We start from the raw sequence: 18,927 nt of genomic DNA, 5'->3' as shown, positions 1-18,927 counted from the left end.
TAGTAAAATTTTCCAGCTATGAAGGTTACGTAGACTAGCTCTCTCTGTTGAAATTTAACTCTCCCGATTGTGTCTCATAGGTTTTGAATATATTGAAGTAATACTTCGAATTTCCACAAAAGATAATTTTTTCTTTCAATACTTACTCCTCATTAGTTAACAATTCTAATGATTAGATTCGTATGCTTAATTCTGATAGTTAAGGTCAAATGATTATTCATCAAATTTTTTGTATTTTAATTAAATAGGAGGTATTTCTATGTTCAAATGGCGGTGCAATTTTGTATTTTCCAATGAGAAGGTAGAACATAGGTGTGGGCCAAGTAAAAACCTATTCTAAACGATATGGAAAAAAAGGTTCCTAGTTGGAATCGTATTAGTAATTATAGTTTCAATAATGTTGATTATTTATTTGATATCAGGAATATTTGGAGTTTGATCTCTGATGACACTTTTTTTGTTAGGGATAGTAATGGTGATCGTTACTCTATATTTTTTGATATTGAAAATCATATTTTTGAGGTTGACAATGATAGTTCCTTTATGAGTGAACTAGAAATTATTGTTTCTAGTTATTTGAATAGGGGGTCTAAGAAAAAGAATCATACATGTAATGATACTGAATCCAGTTGGAAAAAGAACATTATTAGTAGCATTGATAGTTATCTTCGTTTTGAAGTCAGTATTAATAGTTCTATTTCGAGTAGTACCAACAATTACAGTGAAAGTTACATTTATAATTTCATTTGTACTGAAAATAAAAATAGTAGTGAGAGTGATCGTTCTAGTATAAGAACTAGTCAAAATATCGATGATTTGGATATTAGAGTAGAATCCAATCATAATGATAATCCTTTCCATAAATTCAGACATTTATGGGTTCAATGTGAAAATTGTTATGAATCACATTATAAACAATTTTTTGGTAAAAATGTATATTTGTGAATTTTGTGGATATCATTTGAAAATGAGTAGTTCAGATAGAATTGAACTTTCGATTGATCCCGGAACTTGGGATCCCATGGATGAAGATATAGTATCTGTAGACCCCATTGAATTTGATTCACCCGTTGAATTTGATGAAGAACCGGATTCTGATAGAGATCATATCGATTTTTCAGAAGAAGAACTGGATTCTGATTCTTATATAGATCGTATCGATTCTTATCAAAGAAAGACAGGTTTAACTGAAGCTGTTCAAACAGGCATAGGTCAACTAAATGGTATTTCCGTAGCTATTGGCGTTATGGATTTTCAGTTTATGGGGGGTAGTATGGGATCCGTAGTAGGCGAGAAAATTACTCGTTTGATCGAATATGCTACTAATCGATCTCTACCTGTCATTATTGTGTGTGCTTCTGGAGGAGCACGCATGCAAGAAGGAAGTTTGAGCTTGATGCAAATGGCTAAAATTTCTTCTGCTTTATATAATTATCAATTAGATAAAAAGTTATTCTATGTAGCAATTCTTACAGATCCTACAACCGGTGGAGTAACAGCCAGTTTTGCTATGTTAGGAGATATCATTATTGCTGAACCTAATGCAACCATTGCATTTGCGGGTAAAAGAGTAATTGAACAAACATTGAATACGACAGTACCCGAGGGTTCACAAACATCTGAGTATTTATTCGAAAAAGGTTTATTCGACCCAATAGTACCACGTAATCTTTTAAAAGGTGTTCTGAGTGAGTTATTTCAACTCCACGGTTTCTTTCCTTTGAATCACAGTTCCAAAAATTAAAGTATAGCACTAGATTCGTTTATTTTATTTGTAGCGAACAAAAATAAATATTTAATTCATCGTAATCGTAATTAAAAGAAACAATATATATATTGTTTTCCTTGTTGACATAAGTTCTCCTTGTAGATAGACAGAGGTTTCGGATAATTATATTTTTTCTTTTGTTTTTTATTTATAATTATTTATTTAATATATTAATTTAATATATTAAAATTCAAATAATATTAATTATTATTTTAACTTATATTATAATATTCATTATTATATTACTTATTATTTAATATTTAAATATATATATATATTCTAAATATTATAGTTTCTATCTAATCATATAGCTAATAGAATTATAGTTGATATTATTTATCACTTAAAAATAATATTATTTACAATATAATAATAACTTGATATTACTTATGATAGATATATCCTAAATAAGCATAAGAGGATATCTTTTTAATAGATAGAAATATTAATAGATAGAAATATTAATAGATAGAAATAGTAAATCGAGGCATCTATTCTATGACAGATTTCAACTTACCCTCCATTTTTGTACCTTTAGTGGGCCTAGTATTTCCGGCAATTGCAATGGTTTCTTTATTTCTTCATGTCCAAAAAAATAAGATTGTCTAGACCCAATGGTAATGAATCTTATCAAGTGATTTCAACACTGTATGATATATACGGATATTTATTTCGTGTAATATGGTATGATATGTGGCTTTTGCCAAACACACAAGTGAAAGAACTTTTATGCGGATATATAATATCTGTATAAATGCATGTATATGTGGATATAGCTTGTTCAAAATGAATTAGCGAATATAAAAAAAGGAAAGTCAATGTATCTAACTAATTACTCCCGATGTTTCACATAACAATAGTGCTAGTTGGTGAAAGTGACTTCGGGGTCAAGAAAGGTAAAGTCAAATTTATTTGGGTTATTCGCTCAATTCCAATCGAATGTAACTGAATGCAGTATAGTATGAATTGGCGATCAGAACATATATGGATAGAACTTATAACGGAATCTCGAAAAACGAGTAATTTTTGCTGGGCCTGTATCCTTTTTTTAGGTTCACTAGGATTCTTAGTGGTTGGAACTTCCAGTTATCTTGGTAGGAATTTGATCTCTGTATTTCCATCTCAGCAAATCGTTTTTTTTCCTCAAGGGGTTGTGATGTCTTTCTATGGGATCGCGGGTCTGTTCATTAGCTCCTATTTGTGGTGCACTATTTCGTGGAATGTAGGTAGCGGTTATGACCGATTCGATAGAAAAGAGGGAAGAGTGTGTATTTTTCGTTGGGGATTTCCTGGAATAAATCGTCGCATCTTCCTTCGGTTCCTTATGAGAGATATCCAATCAATCAGAATAGAGGTTAAAGAGGGTCTTTATACTCGTCGTGTCCTTTATATGGAAATCAGGGGCCAAGGAGCCATTCCCTTGACTCGTACTGATGAGAATTTGACTCCACGAGAAATTGAACAAAAAGCTGCTGAATTAGCCTATTTTTTGCGCATACCAATGGAAGTACTTTAAAACGAACTCGAACTAAAGTAAAGAATAAATATCCTCTCAAGGTGGGGAAAAGAACTTGCTAATTCCCCTTTTTAATAAAAGGCAAGTTTCCTGATTCTTTTATACTAGAAGTCTAATCTAACTAACTAATCTAATAATTAATTTATAGATATAAATTAATCAAACCTATCCGAACATATATTTCGTAATACATAATTCATCTTTTTAGGCCCATGATTTTTAATTGATACCCTTTTTCTGATTATACAGTAAAAGATTTCGTTTCGAAAGAATTAATGTAAGTTTTTTGGTCTCGAAACTTGATTCGTTACTTAAAGTGGGTTTTGGAGTATTCATCGAAAGGAACAAATGAAAATGAAATTGGTTTGAATTTGCCCAATTGAGATATCTGAAATATATTACAAATAAAAAGGAAAGGGATAGATCCAGAGGTCACTACTTTGTTATACAACTCGTGCTTCAGAGAAATATCAGATAGAGTCGACGAATGAAGCAGGTTCATTAAAAATTCAAATTAAATTCACAGATCAAAATGAAAAAAAAGAAAGCATTGGCCTCCCTTCCCTATCTTGCATCTATGGTATTTTTGCCCTGGTGGGTCTCTTTCTCTTTTAATAAATGTCTGGAACCTTGGGTTACTTATTGGTGGAATAGCAGACAATCCGAAACTTTTTTAAATCATATTCAAGAGAAAAACGTTCTAAAAAGATTCATAGAATTAGAAGAACTATTCCTATTGGATGAAATGATAAAGGAATACCCGGAAACACATATACAAAAACTTCATATAGGAATACACAAGGAAACAATACAATTGGTCAAAGCATGCAATGAATATGATCTCCGTATCATTTTACATTTCTCGACAAATATAATCTGTTTCACTATTCTAAGTGGTTATTTTATTCTGAGTAATGAAGAACTCGTTATTCTGAATTCTTGGGTTCAGGAATTCCTCTATAACTTAAGTGACACAATAAAAGCTTTTTCGATTCTTTTAGTTACTGATTTATGGGTCGGATTTCACTCGACCCGTGGTTGGGAACTAATGATAGGTTTGGTTTACAACGATTTTGGATTGGATCATAACAATCAGATTATATCTGGTCTTGTTTCCATTTTTCCAGTTATTCTAGATGCAATTGTTAAATATTGGATTTTTCATTATTTAAATCGTGTATCTCCTTCGCTTGTAGTAATTTTTCATTCAATGAATGAATAAAGAACTCATTTGATCTCATCATATCAATAAAATTAGAATCCTTCTTCCTTTATAAATAAATAGAAAGGAAGCATTTAATTAAAAATTTTACTTAATTCCTTATACTTTCATCTGCTCAAGGTATTCATCGTATATTCCAGTACAATTATTCTAGTACAATGCCAGACTCGTGTATAGGTAACTATACTAGTTACCTATCTAATTTATTGTAGAAACTCCGAAATTAATGATTGGACATGCAAAAAAAAAATGCTTTTTCTTGGGTAAAGGAAGGGATGACTCGATCCATTTCTGTATCGATCATGATATATGTAATAACTCGGTCATCCATTTCAAATGCATATCCCGTTTTTGCGCAGCAGGGTTATGAAAACCCGCGAGAAGCAACGGGACGAATTGTATGTGCCAATTGTCATTTAGCTAATAAACCCGTGGATATTGAAGTTCCGCAAGCTGTGCTCCCTGATACTGTATTTGAAGCAGTTGTCCGAATTCCTTATGATAAGCAACTGAAACAAGTTCTTGCTAATGGTAAAAAGGGGGGTTTGAATGTAGGGGCTGTTCTCATTTTACCCGACGGATTCGAATTAGCCCCCCCTGATCGTATTTCTCCCGAATTGAAAGAAAAGATTGGAAATTTGTCTTTTCAGAGTTATCGTCCTAATAAAAGAAATATTATTGTGATAGGTCCTGTTCCTGGTCAGAAATATAGTGAAATCATCTTTCCCATTCTTTCCCCCGACCCTGCTACGAAGAAAGATGTTCATTTCTTAAAATATCCCATATATGTAGGTGGGAACAGAGGAAGGGGTCAGATTTATCCTGATGGTAGCAAAAGTAACAATACAGTCTATAATGCTACATCAGCAGGTGTAGTAAGTAGAATAGTCCGTAAAGAAAAGGGTGGATATGAAATAACCGTTGTTGATCCATCGGATGGACATCAAGTAGTTGATATTGTACCTCCAGGACCAGAACTTCTTGTTTCAGAGGGTGAATCCATCAAGCTTGATCAACCATTAACAAGCAATCCCAATGTGGGAGGCTTTGGTCAGGGAGATGCAGAAGTAGTGCTTCAAGACCCATTACGGGTCCAAGGTCTTTTATTCTTCTTTGCATTTGTTATTTTGGCACAAGTTTTTTTGGTTCTTAAAAAGAAACAGTTTGAAAAGGTTCAATTATACGAAATGAATTTCTAGGTGCGGGGATTTCTTAACATCAAGTTGGTAAAAGGTGCCAAATTTTTGTTGATCCATATATATATATATGGATCAACAAAAAATCTCCAAACCCCTTTTGTTGCTTTGTTTATACTTTTTTTTTCGTTTTGCGGGATGCCTGGAATTCATTACTTGTATCCTATTCTTTGTAATAGATATACAAACAAAGAGAATACAAGGGAAGGATGGCAAACCGGAACTCTTTTGTTTAGATTGATAGGAAGTTGTGGACAAACAAAAAGAGAGAAAAGATTATAGGGGAATAATTGATTGAGCAAATAGAACTTCTTCTATTAACTTAAACTTATAACTTAGAGAAATTATTCAAACAAATTTAAATTTCAAATTATATTATAGAGTAAGTTCCATTAGTAGTTTACTATAGAAAGAGAAAGAAAGAATTTGGATGATATCTCATGCGTAGAAATCCATAGAATATTGTAGTATCCAGAGATTACTCTTTTCTTCTTGCTTTGTATCGTAAGAGTTAATTAGAGGAAGGACAGAGACTATGAATCAATCAATGGCTTCAATTCTTCAAAAACATTATTAAGAAACAAAAGAATAGAGTAATGTTTAAAACATCAGAGCAAAAGATCCATTTTGTCATTTTTTTTTTCTACAAAACAAATATAATATTTTTATTATGTTGACTGTATAACTTTCCAATTTGAATTTGTATGTTTCCGAATTTGTATGTTATGGAATAGATCAAAGTCTTCTTATATTCTTATATCTTATAAGAGTAAGAACTCAGCGGGACCTTACCCTCCTTTGTCTGTCTGATTAGAGTGGTAAGGTCCCGCTGAGTTCTTACTCTTTCATGTCTACAATCTGGTTCATCCGATTACTAGAGAGATGAACCCAACCCAGAATATGAACCGTAAAAGAAAACACCTATTAAACCGATCACAGGAATACCAGTTACAGTACCCACCAACCAAAGAGGAATCCTTCCAGTAGTATCGGCCATTTCCCCTACTTTCCTCCACATTTTTTCAAATGGTCATGCTATAGACAAAAACAGCCATTGATAATTATGAGGATGGTATCTTTCCGAATGGGATAAGAGAATTCCTACTATTCTCTTTCTCTCAATTGAAGAAATAATTGGAAAATAAAACAGCAAGTACAAAAATGAGTAATAAACCCCAGTATAGACTGGTACGATTCAATTCAACATTTTGTTCATTCGGATTTGATTCTGTCATAGCTCTATAATTCGAATTAGGTTTATCGTTGGATGAACTGCATTGCTTCTCCGTCTCTCTCTCGCTATCTCACTTCTTCGGGCTCGAATCGCCGGAAGATGGCGGCGGCTTCCACCCGATGCCTCCTCGTCGGCCGCTCTCTCCTTTCGCCGTTAGTTCCTAGACTCGACAACTCCAGGAATCCTGCCCCATCGCCGCTTCCCTCCACCTACGCCTCCGCGTCGTTCCTCTTTGATTCTTCCAGTTTTCCCTCCTGCAAAAACTTCACCTATTCCGGAATCTACGCTCCCCTTGGATGTTCGTCGTCAGATCTCCATGAATCGAATCCTGGGCAGGGTTTTGCTCTTCTTATCGAAGTCGAAGGGTTTGACTCTACGCCTCGCCTTTTTTTCTACAAAATTGTTTTCGCTTCCGTTAACTTCATGCTGTTAATTTTGTTCAGAAATACCCTGTCCAAGCATAACATGCAAGAGTGTAAATCCCATTACTTTGAATTTCGAAAACATTGGTCTTATTATCTGCTAGGATAAGACTAACTTATGGTAGAATCAGATACTACTGAAGCATAGAAATGTTTAAGTTGATAGTTGAGATTTTTGTGTTGACAATCCCTTTAAATGCTTCCTTGAGAGGGTGGCAGAAAACTATTTGATAGGGAGCTTATGAGTCAAAACTTAACTTGCCTGAAGATAGTAAAATTTTCCAGCTATGAAGGTTACGTAGGCTAGCTCTCTCTGTTGAAATTTAACTCTCCCGATTGTGTCTCATCATGTTTGTGGTGGTACTTGTTTGACCTATTTGAAAAGCAAACTGTTCTCATATTCTTTAACTGAAGTAAATGTTTCCTAGCTAGTTAGTTCATGTTTCTGGAAGTGCTGTATAAAAGGTATGAACATAACCACAGTCATCTACCAGTATAGCTTCTACGTTCAAGTGACATTTCTGTCAGTGTCATTGTCATTTCATATTGATGTCAAATGCTCACAAGTATTGAATGCCCAGTTCCATGTTCAAGTTGTCTTGTGAGGTTTTGAGAAATGTTGGAATTCTCTCCAAATGGGTACTGGCAACCTTTTCAAACCACATTAAATCTATCTTTTGTTAATTTTGGTTACTTATCTTTTTCATGTATCTTTATTTTCTTCTATCATTCTTGCTTCCAAATTATTCATGTGGTTATTGTGTTTCTACCAACCAGTGTGAGAGAAGTACATCATGCCTAGCTACTGGTATCCGAGCAATGCTGCAATCCTAGTAATGCTTGTTCAGGGTTCGCTATCTGCTTTTTCTTTGTGTTCTTGATATGCAATGTTTTGATTATTTTCTCCATATTGGCGCTTCATCTTCCTTGCTTCAAGTTAGGACATATTGTTATAAACATCTATTAGAAAGTTCTTAGTTTGACTTCTTTGTGGTGGCATATTCTGCTTAGGTTATCAAAAAAGCTGACATCTAACAAAAATGTTATATTATTTGTAATGACTCTACATGTTTTATTGTTTGCCCCAGTGTTGTTGCAGACATATTTCGTTTAGGCAACCGTCAAGCATTTAATACAGGTGATATTTCCCAAATATTCTCATCCCTTATTAACTCAACTTGTTACTTCTGACCGATGTTCTCTTGAAAAAATAACTCTTTTATTGCTAGTCATTGAATTCTTTCTCTGATTGAGATTCAGCCTACATATTAGTGATGCTCATAATATTTGAGGTTGTTAACAATGAATCTTCTGTTTTAATTACAATCAGCATTTCAGAAACTTGGGCTGGATTGTGCCAATTGGACAGAACCAATATATACTGATCTGATGAGGTATGTAATGACAACTTGATCCATGGTTGTATAACAGTTTAAGATAAAACTTTTTGATATTTTGATCTTTGTAGCACTTTCTTTCATTGTCTCTCTTTCTCCAGACTTTTTGATGTGGTCTCTATAAAACCACTTTTTGATGTGGTCTCTGTAAAACCATGTATTTTTTTTTATACCTGTTTTGGTTGTATTTTCTAGAGTCTCATTACACTTGTAGTGTATAACCGATCCATGTCAATGGCATGAAGTTCATTCATCTTTTGTTTCCAGGAAGGCTGCTGGTGATGAAAAACGGATGTTGATCTTGTTCTTTAACAAGGTAAATTTTGCTAGTTGCCATTGTGGTTTATGTATTAGCGTCTAAGTTTTTAAAGTTGCTATACTTCAATAGACAAGATATCCAGCCATAAAGAGAGGTGCCTTTGACTTGCATACTTAGCACATTGTTTCAATGTTTTTTTTAATGTTATTCCATGCCTAGGATCAATCTACCAAATAGATATTTCCTAGACAGACTTCATTGAAATGGAACAATTAACCATTGGCAGTGCCAAGCAGTACATAACAAAATGAACCATTCCTCTGCCACCTTTTCAAAAACCAAAACAACCCTTGAGAACTTGCGCAACCAACTGGACATCTATTCTTGAAGCTAGAGGCAAGGCAAGGAGTAAGCACAAATGTACTAGATAGGAATTTAAAAAGTTCGACTATAGATATAAATGTACCCCCAAAACTTAGCGTCATCCACATACAATTGCAATTTGCAAACCGTCATGAATGCAACAATGTGTGTTAATATACACATCCTCAAGACAAAAACATCTCGACAAGTGCAAGTGCAGCAATAACACTCACCATGATCTCACTAACATCTGCAATAGGAGATATGAGGAGGGCTAGAGATGGAAGGAAGGATAGGAAATTAGAGGGAGGGAGGGGAGTGAGAAATAAATTTCTTTATTTTGTTTACTTTAGGACCCATCTAGATGGAAGGAAGGAAACGGAAAGGAAGGAGAGGAAATGAGGAGTAGAAATTGGAGGGAAAGGGAGAGGAAAGAAGTGGTACTAAAATATGTCTATTTTGAAGGAAGAAATGTGAAGGAAAAGAATCTCACTATCTAAACCATTCCTTTGTCTTCTTGGATAGAGAGGAATGAAAGAAAGGAAAATGCTCATTTTACTTAGGTTTGGCCATAGAGATGGTTTTCTCCATTCATATATTTGCAACTTATATGACGTGAGGTTCTTGCAAAGAAGTGGAGGCTTTGACGACTTTGTTTGTCTGAAAGATGGCAGGTTTGACTTCCATATTATGGATGACAAAAAAGGAGCAATGGCAAAAGGTAGGTTGAGCGGTATTCATAACTAGGGTAATTTTGATAACTCACTAAAGATAAAATAGTAATCTGGCCAATAAAAAATTATCCTTCTCCTTTTCTGTCTAAATTTGGTAGAAGAGAAATTTGTGACAAAATCAAATCCGCACAGATCCCTTGCTGGATCAGTCCTTACCAATTCCTTCCAAGTAAACATCAGAAGGGAGATAAACTTTGGCTCCTTCCTCTCATCCCCCTTCCTTCCATATAGATGGGCTGTTAAGGAAGAGATTTGAATAATTACATGATCATTCACTTGACTGATCCTCTTAAGGAAGATATTTGAATAATTGCATGATCATTCACTTGACTGATCCTCAATTGTCAATAAGCTGAAAATTCGATTCGTCTTACTGATATTGAACCTAATGATTTAGAGAAAAATATTGTATGGCTTTCATTCCTATTCTTGCCTCCCATCTTGCCTTTTCGCTTTACTTCCTCTCCTGTCCTTCTTGGCTCCCAAGTAAACAAGAAATGAAGTCTTCCAAGATCCATGCATCAAGTCTCCTAATCAACATTTGCTTGTTCCTTTTGTGTTTTTTTTTTTCTTTCTTTTTTTTTTTTTTTTTGAGTGTAGAGTGATACACCAATATGCATAGAGTTTGTCAATGCCAAATATGAATGAACCAATTTCAAAGATAGCATATGAATTCATATACTTGCATTCTCAGTGGTTCTTCTATCTCACTATGTCCTATTGTTTTGTAGATTGGCTGGCCTGCTTCATTGCCTACAAATGAGAAAGAGATATTCATGAAAAATGTTTTACGTGAAAAGGTGAATGTTTGTACCAGCACTTTCTCTATCTGTGAGCATTTTAGAATAAGTAACCATTCCTGAAACAGACATATAATCAAGAAACAAGCGTCTCAATGTCTTTAGTCTTAATGGACAAAGCTTTTATGATTTTTATTTATTAACTTAGTTGGGAGTTACTTGCAATGCCAAACCAAGAAACTGGCTCTTATTGGTGCAGAACGGCTGATCTATAGTTGGATTTCTCAGGAGGAGATCTAAATGATTCTTTGATTCTCATTGTCAATAATTTACTTTCTGCAGTTGATACTGAAAATGTATTAATGTATCATTTAACAACCTCTTTTTATAGTCCCAAATTTTACTTCTTATGGAATGCCATTGTAATTCTCTTATAGAATGGAAAGAAACCTGCTGATTGTAGTTGGATTTCTCAAGAGGAGATCTCAATATACCTGTATTGTTATTGTCAAGAACTTGCTTTTTTTGTAGATGATATTGTACTCAACCTCTTTATGTATCATCTAAGTAACAACTTTTTAAAGTCCAGAGTGTTGCTACTATCTGGGCTTCATTATCATTGTTACCCATTTCTGAACTATTTTGGTTGACTATTGTGATATGCCATGTTTCCTGTTAATAGGCCATGTCTATATTTTGGCAGAAAAAAGCTTTGGAAGATTTTGCTACCTCAAGCAGCTTAACTTTGCGTCCTGGTGTTGGGAAGTAAGTTATGTTCATTGTTAGTTAGTATTTTAACTGCAACATGTCTTGCATTATTTCTTGAGCTTTTTTATATTGGGAAATTACATAATTTTTAGGTGGCATACAATTATGTGATTTTTTTAGTCTTTCTTCTGGGATGGCACTGTGCAATCATAGGTCTCATGCTTGGTTTTAGATCACTGATGTCTTTTTCATACAGTTTTTTGTTCTAACGTACCTGTACCTTCAGGCCAGGAATGCCAACTTTTTATGCTGACTTTGAGATTTTCTAAACAACCTATAACACTGCTAGACTCTTCATGGATAGTTGGATACACAAGCATGCTCTTTTCTTGGCATGGATTAGGTGATGGCTACCAGAGAATCTAGTCAACTATTCACCTGGTTGACTTTCTATAAAAAATAAGAGATAAAAACTTTATTTTCAATCTCCAGAACCATTTTTTCCTTCTATTTTAGGAAGGGAAATTGACATTGGATCCATGAGAATTTACTATTTCATCCTTCTTAATTTAGATGTCTATGGAACATAACATCCTAATGACACTGAAACAAGTATTTTGGAGGCCATTTTAACAACTTAGTATTTTGTCCTCAATACATTCTTGTTGCTAATCATATGGAGCTATTTGTTTCTTGATCTATTGCTTCTTTATTTGGTTACTTAAAAGAATTAATATTTCTTCTTTTTCATGCCTATTCTTGCAGTAATTGTCTAACCGTTGGTTATGTACCTTAATTTTCTGTTGCTGTGACTGGTAGTTTTATTGATGATGCACTTCATGAAGGTGTACCTGTTGTGCTGCTAATAGCCTACAGCAAATATGGGGAGAAAGCATGCAGGTTTTTTGCTCATCTGTTATTGTGACATTTGAGATTGCAAGATGACATGATACAAATATTTCAGATGCAAAATCAGTTGAAAAAATTAAAATTTTGCTTGAATTTCCCTAGTGATTCTTTCAGGTCCTCAGCTTAAATGGATATTATATTTAGTAGTTAATCTCAAGTGCATTAATGTTCTTTTTTTTATTGTTTTGTTTAATCTTGCTTTTTGAATTTGTTAGATAGCTGAATTAAATGTTTGTTATGTTATCATATTTAAAATAGTGTCTCATAGGTTCATTAGAAAGATGAGATGATATAGCACAAGGTCGCATGCCATATACTCCATCTTGCTGTAAGAGAAAGAGGAAGCAGCAGAAAAAGTTTATTTGATACTTGAAGATTTTATCAAATAATATATTAAAGCTTTTATATAGGCTTTCAAATCAAAACAATTATATGAAGGGATATCCTTTGGGGAGATGTAGCAGTGGATGATAGGATAGCAAATTTATTGGAAATTGATTTTTGTTTTAGTTAGTTGGAATAAAACAAATTAGCATTTTTTTCCTCACATTGCGAAATGGGACAGTGTAATGGATATAGAATTCTTGGAAAAAGAATTCTGATGTGCTCGGGGCCTATCTGTGTAAAGGCAATCTTCTATATTCTACTCAATAATCTGGGATGTACATTACCATGTATTTTATAGTTTTCGTTAATTAGTGCAATATTCCTCCTAAAAAAACGATATGTATATGCAGAGAAAAGCTCATAGCCAACTCAAATTAACGGAAAGAGACAGGCAAGGAAAACAAATCAGTTTGACAGATTAACTGAATAGCTTCAAAAACTATAAACAACTTCAAATGGACATTTATTAATAAAATTGTTATATGTGAATTCAACAATCAAACTCTTGGTATGCTACCGATTAGGCACCTAAATTTCTTTCCTAAACTTGAACTGACCACCTTAGCTTGCCAATCAGTTTGTGGATGAAATGTTGATGAAAATTTGAGTCAACTTCCGACCAAACAAGTATGTTACTAGTGTATACTAAATAACTAACCTGCTCACGCAGTCATATTGCACTATTGATGTATATGAAATCGAAGTTTTAATTTACTGCTTATCAATAGGTACCATGGTATCGACTTGTTGTGCTCTTAGATCGAACCATTGTTAAGTACTGATACAATATATGCCAACCAGTAGACAGACTTATACCATACCATGACGATGATGATGATCCAAAGGTTTCTTGGTATTGGTTGGTTAACATCATTGATTCCGCATTTTGTACAAATATGTTTTTTTATCTTCTAAATTTCTTTCGCTGGTATGTATAAAGTGGTATGCATTACTTTGTATGTTTGTTTATATTTCAGGTCTACTATTGACAAACTGGGTCAAGAACGTTTGCAAAAAGTAAAAGTAGTTGGAAGGGAAGAAGTAAAAAATAGTTTATATGGACAACTTGTATTGGGGAAAGGAGCATCCTCTAGCTTGGATGAGCTACTTGCTAAAGAAGTACGAAAAGCAGGTGAAAAGCTCATCTTGAACTTCGGGAGGTCTTTGTGGAGGAAAAAAAAAATACTAATTGCACTTATTATATCAAGCAGCTTCAATGGAGAAGCAAAGGATTGCCCACGATGTTGCATCCATTTTGAAATTGAGTGTTGATATTGATACCAGTTCATCTGAAAGGTCTGCAATTTCATATCTTCTATTTAAATGACATTTTCTTTCCACAATTTCAAAGATCTTATGATGGAATTAAGTGTATATTTCAATTTCAATTTGTATCTTGGAATTCTAGTTTTTTTAATCCTTTGTCCTTGCAAATTATGTTCATTTTTTCTCCTTTCTTCACGTTAGAGGAACATGCCATTAGTTATTTGTTTTACACTAACAAAGCGCTGGCTTACCATTGAAAGTGAATTGGATAAAAACTTTCCAAATTTCTATTTATTGCTGAGTAGAGCCAGATATGTACGTGAATGTGTCCTATTTAAATTTGCCCACCTGAAATCGGAAATGTAGGACTTGAACGCATAGTTAGTAGTAGAATATTTTGATTTTAAGTCTTTCTAATCCCCTGCGCCAAATAGAAATAACAGATTTAACTGATCTTGATAGGTCATTTTTTCATTGTTTGATTGTCACTATAATCCCCAGAATAGTTAAAACATGGTTCAGATCGGTGCTGCCTTGCAATCTGTTGCATCTCATTACAGTTTCTAAAATAAGAAATTTAGAGCAAATGTAGGGCAATGGCTACTTTGGTCTTTTAACTGATTGCTCTTTTGTATTTTTTAAAAAAAACTAGCAATGCTAAATGTGATGTGTTAACTCAATGCAGCTTTGAGAATATAATTGCTACATTACGAGCTGGAGCTGAATATGCAGGCTTACCTGTGCAAAACTGTGTGCTTATAGCAGGAAGCCAACCTGGTGTTTATGGTTCTGAACGAGTAGGAATGCCATGCGTTGTTATGCGAAGCGGGTAAGTTTTCCATCTTTCTTTATTCTGAACATCTGGACTTTGTTCAATATGTGAATCTATGTCCAAATTAAGTCTGGTTTCGACAAGTTTAGAGAGAATGAGAGAGATTTGGTGTTAGCTGCCGTAAGATCAGTATAGAGTCATCTTGATCAGAGGAGCGATAGATGGTTTCTAAATAAGTTATTTGAAAATGCAATGTAGACTTTATTTGCTTTTAGAGCTTATAGTATTCCTCTGTAGCTCTATTCCCATTCTGTGAATGAAATCTATGAACTATATAGAAAATCATCATCTTGATGTTCTCATTCAGTTACATCCTTGTGCCTGATAAGACGGTCTTGGCCTATTATTTCTTTTTTTCAGTTTGACGGCGAGAGCAGAATTCCGCTCTGCAAAAGCCGTCATGGATGCATTTGGTGGAGCAGATTTAACTGTAGCTAAACTTCTCAACAAGAAGTGGTACTAGTTGATCTTTATCCATGATCCTGGTCTCCGAAAACCCAAACCCAGGCAGTAGGGTTTTTCCTCGCGGTTTCCTGCCTGGGGCCCCTGATGAAAGGTCCAAAAGTTGTATGTACTAAGTAGTAACGCACATGTAGCTTCTTTGTAATTTTGCAATTTATGAACCCACTTTTCAAAGAAAACACTGGCTGGAACAGTGAGCCTAGCTGTGTATTCAAATAACAGAATGATACTATTTTTTGATACTTGCAGACCAGGTGTTGGTCATGAACAGTAGTTTAAGTGAATATCCTCACAACCATCTTACTGCCTATACAGATTTTCATTTGGTTAAATTTTGCTTAATGAAAAAGCATCTGAGGAAAGAAGCCTCTACTTTAAAGGATTCATGGCAAAATGGCTATGTGAGCACTTGACGTGCTACCAAAGTTTTTGTGGACAACAGAACTTGTTCTTCGAGGTTTTGTTTATTTTTTGATTTGCCCCTCGAGTCTCTGTTCCAACAAGTGCCCCAAAACTCTCAAGTTTTTGTCTGAGATGACTGGGCCTTCCATACCATCATAATTTTTTGTTTTTGAAAAATGATTATAATTTTAGTTTGAACTCTAGAATATGCTCGAGATGGAAAAACTGAAACATCGAATCAATCGTAGAGAAAAAGAAACAAAATGAAATTTTGATACCCTCACAACAAGACATGCCAATGCAACGAGCATCTTCTTCTACTGATTCTATCATATAATACTATTTACAATTTGATGAAAAAAAAAACCTCTACTTGTTCGAGTAACGTCGATTTCACTATCAGAGGATGGAATTCACTCGTTCATTTTTTATATTCAATTTGTCGCGGCGCATGCAACACTCCTGGTTCACATTTGCATCATCAGTCAGTTGACTCGTTGACTCAGCGGCTCTCCTCACTCGATTGTGCTGCTCGCTTCGTTGCTAGTGTGCGCCCGAGCCAGCGCACTCAGACCCCGAAAATATAACAAGAATTTGCGGTGGAGAATCACCGTCGAGTGATCTAGCCTTCATCATGCGGTACGACAAGAGCATGTGGTTAGAAGAGCAGAGAGCTCAGTTCCTCCACTCGCCCGGCCTCGGTATCTTCGACTCCACGTACACCTCAATCCACATCCCTTCTTTAAACCGTCCGTCAGCAGCGGCGCCACAGATTCAGAGAGTCCTCTCGATCCTGCATATCGTGGTGGAGCAGCAGTATAGACCCTTTTCTCTCTCTCTCTCTCTCGCTCTCTCATGTCTTCTGGCTCACTTCTCTGGGTCGTGTCGCCCAAAGAATCGCCTTTCCTCATGGGGAGGAGGAGGAGGAGCTTCCGAAGAAGCAGCGGTCGCTCGGTCGTGTCCTCCAGCCTGCAGGTCACCGTGCCGCCTCCCAGCTCCGAGCAGCTGGTTTACGGGGTCGTGCTCCGCCAGGCGGCGTTGGTGGGCGAGGCGCGGCGGAGGACGCCACCGGCCATCGAGGTCCCTACCGCCCCGCTACGCGGGGACTTACTCGACGAGGCCTACGAGCGCTGCGGCGAGGTCTGCGCCGAGTATGCCAAAACCTTTTATCTCGGTAATGTTCAGATCTTGGTATGTTATTTTCCATAGAGTTGCTGTTGCTCGTATAAGTACCCCAGATTGTAGAATTCAGAGGTTAACAAAATATTTGACTAAATTCCAAAAGAAAATCCTGATCTCCCGTCGCAAATTGTTCTCGAACATGTAATGCCAAAGATAAAATTTTATATATCTCGAGAAGTTCGATTATATCAGTTAAGAATGCTCCTTTAAATGCACTTCGATTGTTTTCAGGAACATTGCTCATGACTCCAGAGAGGAGAAAGGCTATCTGGGCAATCTACGGTATGCCTTTTAACCTTTTTCATTTTTGAAACCTCACAGCTTCAAAAAAGCTCATTATCTACGTTTATTTTAGATGACTATTCTTTTGACTGTAATCATTTTGGTTCTTTTTTGCTTTAATGTTCAGTATGGTGCAGAAGAACTGATGAACTTGTCGACGGTCCTAATGCTTCCCATATAACACCTGCTGCCCTGGATCGATGGCAGAAGCGATTGGAAGATCTATTCAATGGTCGTCCCTATGATATGTATGATGCTGCTCTATCAGACACTGCATTAAAATACCCAGTAGACATTCAGGTAATTAAATTAAGCTACTGACAAATGAAAGGTGCCATGTTGAGGTTTGAATTAGATTGCTTACGTTCTTGGTGATACAGCCATTCAAGGATATGATTGAAGGAATGAGAATGGATCTGCGGAAGTCAAGATACAACAGCTTTGATGAGCTCTATCTCTACTGCTACTATGTGGCTGGCACCGTGGGCCTAATGAGTGTTCCTGTAATGGGAATTGCTCCAGATTCAAAAGCCTCAACCGAGAGTGTCTACAATGCAGCATTGGCTCTTGGCATCGCGAATCAGTTAACCAACATACTCAGGGATGTCGGAGAGGAGTAAGTTTCCCTTCCAGTTGCAATCTCCTAAAGTTAACAGGAGCACTCTCTAGCTAATCAATCACATACTTTGTGTTCTTGCATTGATTCAGCTTCAGAAGGGGAAGAGTGTACCTTCCGCAAGACGAATTGGCTCGAGCTGGTCTATCAGATGATGATATTTTCAAAGGAAAAGTGACCGACAAATGGAGGAACTTCATGAAGGGGCAAATTAAGAGAGCCAGAATGTTCTTCGATGTCGCTGAGAAGGGCATCTATGAGTTGAATTCAGCTAGTAGATGGCCGGTATAACTTCAGTTTTTTCGCATTAGGACATTATCACAGAATCTCTGTCTTTGAACAATAGCATCATGGTTATATTCTTCCTTTTTCAGGTCTTGGCTTCGTCGTTGCTATATCGTCAGATTCTTGATTCCATTGAAGCAAATGACTACAACAACTTCACGAAACGAGCCTACGTAGGGAAGGCGAAGAAGTTTGCTACCTTGCCCGTAGCATATGCCAAGGCACAACTAGGCCCTTCAAGATAGTCAATAGTAACAAGGATATGATCTCTCCTCCCTTCCACCATCTAGGCACGATAGTAGAATCCAAGATGATTCTTATTATTACCATGGCATTTGTTTGACCCCATAAAAGACACTTTTTCCACCTATGATATATGTAATAGCTCGTTGATTTATAATTAGTTATAAAATTTACTCTTAATTACTTTCAAAAAAATATCATTTAAAATCATTTTAGAGGTCCGGAAGATTTTTAATTATTTTTTATCTTTTACAAAGTTAAGATTAAGAGTTTGAGACTATTTAAATATTTATTTAGTTGTTTATCAATAATATTTTATTATTTATTTTTTTCAAGAACGATGAATTTTTGGATGTTCTATTATTATACGAAATCAATTGGTGTTTAAAAAATTATTTTGCACATTTTTGTTATAATTTTTTAATTGGATGGTTGAATGTTATTATTATTATCATTATGCTCTATATTTTTTATTAAAATATTATTATATATAATTAAATAT

At 35.3% G+C, this 18,927-nt stretch overlaps 2 protein-coding genes and 1 pseudogene across 2 annotated transcripts; all 3 read left to right on the top strand.

The window, feature by feature from the left end:
* The first annotated feature begins 157 nt into the window (after positions 1-157).
* LOC141833216 (acetyl-coenzyme A carboxylase carboxyl transferase subunit beta, chloroplastic-like) lies at positions 158-2,387 on the top strand (annotated as a pseudogene).
* Positions 2,388-6,986: 4,599 nt separating this feature from the next.
* On the top strand, positions 6,987-15,723 carry LOC141833215 (CBBY-like protein). Its single transcript, XM_074720601.1, has 11 exons — positions 6,987-7,301; positions 8,447-8,496; positions 8,689-8,752; positions 9,023-9,071; positions 10,843-10,911; positions 11,555-11,616; positions 12,379-12,459; positions 13,833-13,987; positions 14,067-14,151; positions 14,807-14,950; positions 15,314-15,723. The coding sequence occupies exons 1-11, from the start codon at positions 7,036-7,038 to the stop codon at positions 15,414-15,416; spliced, it is 1,128 nt and encodes a 375-aa protein (XP_074576702.1). The 5' UTR covers positions 6,987-7,035; the 3' UTR covers positions 15,417-15,723.
* An 840-nt stretch (positions 15,724-16,563) lies between these two features.
* LOC141833075 (phytoene synthase 2, chloroplastic-like) lies at positions 16,564-18,605 on the top strand. The gene is made up of 6 exons (XM_074720472.1): positions 16,564-16,991; positions 17,231-17,281; positions 17,409-17,581; positions 17,662-17,897; positions 17,990-18,182; positions 18,272-18,605. Exons 1-6 carry the CDS (start codon positions 16,673-16,675, stop codon positions 18,425-18,427), a joined length of 1,128 nt encoding a protein of 375 aa, XP_074576573.1. The 5' UTR covers positions 16,564-16,672; the 3' UTR covers positions 18,428-18,605.
* Positions 18,606-18,927: the final 322 nt, after the last annotated feature.

Source organism: Curcuma longa, chromosome 8 (assembly GCF_044706935.1).
Source record: "Curcuma longa cultivar G26 ecotype Majalengka, Jawa Barat chromosome 8, ITB_CL_G26_1.1, whole genome shotgun sequence".
NCBI classification, from domain to species: domain Eukaryota; kingdom Viridiplantae; phylum Streptophyta; class Magnoliopsida; order Zingiberales; family Zingiberaceae; genus Curcuma; species Curcuma longa.
Note: the sequence above shows the minus strand (reverse complement) of the source record. Positions and strands in the feature narration are given on the sequence as shown.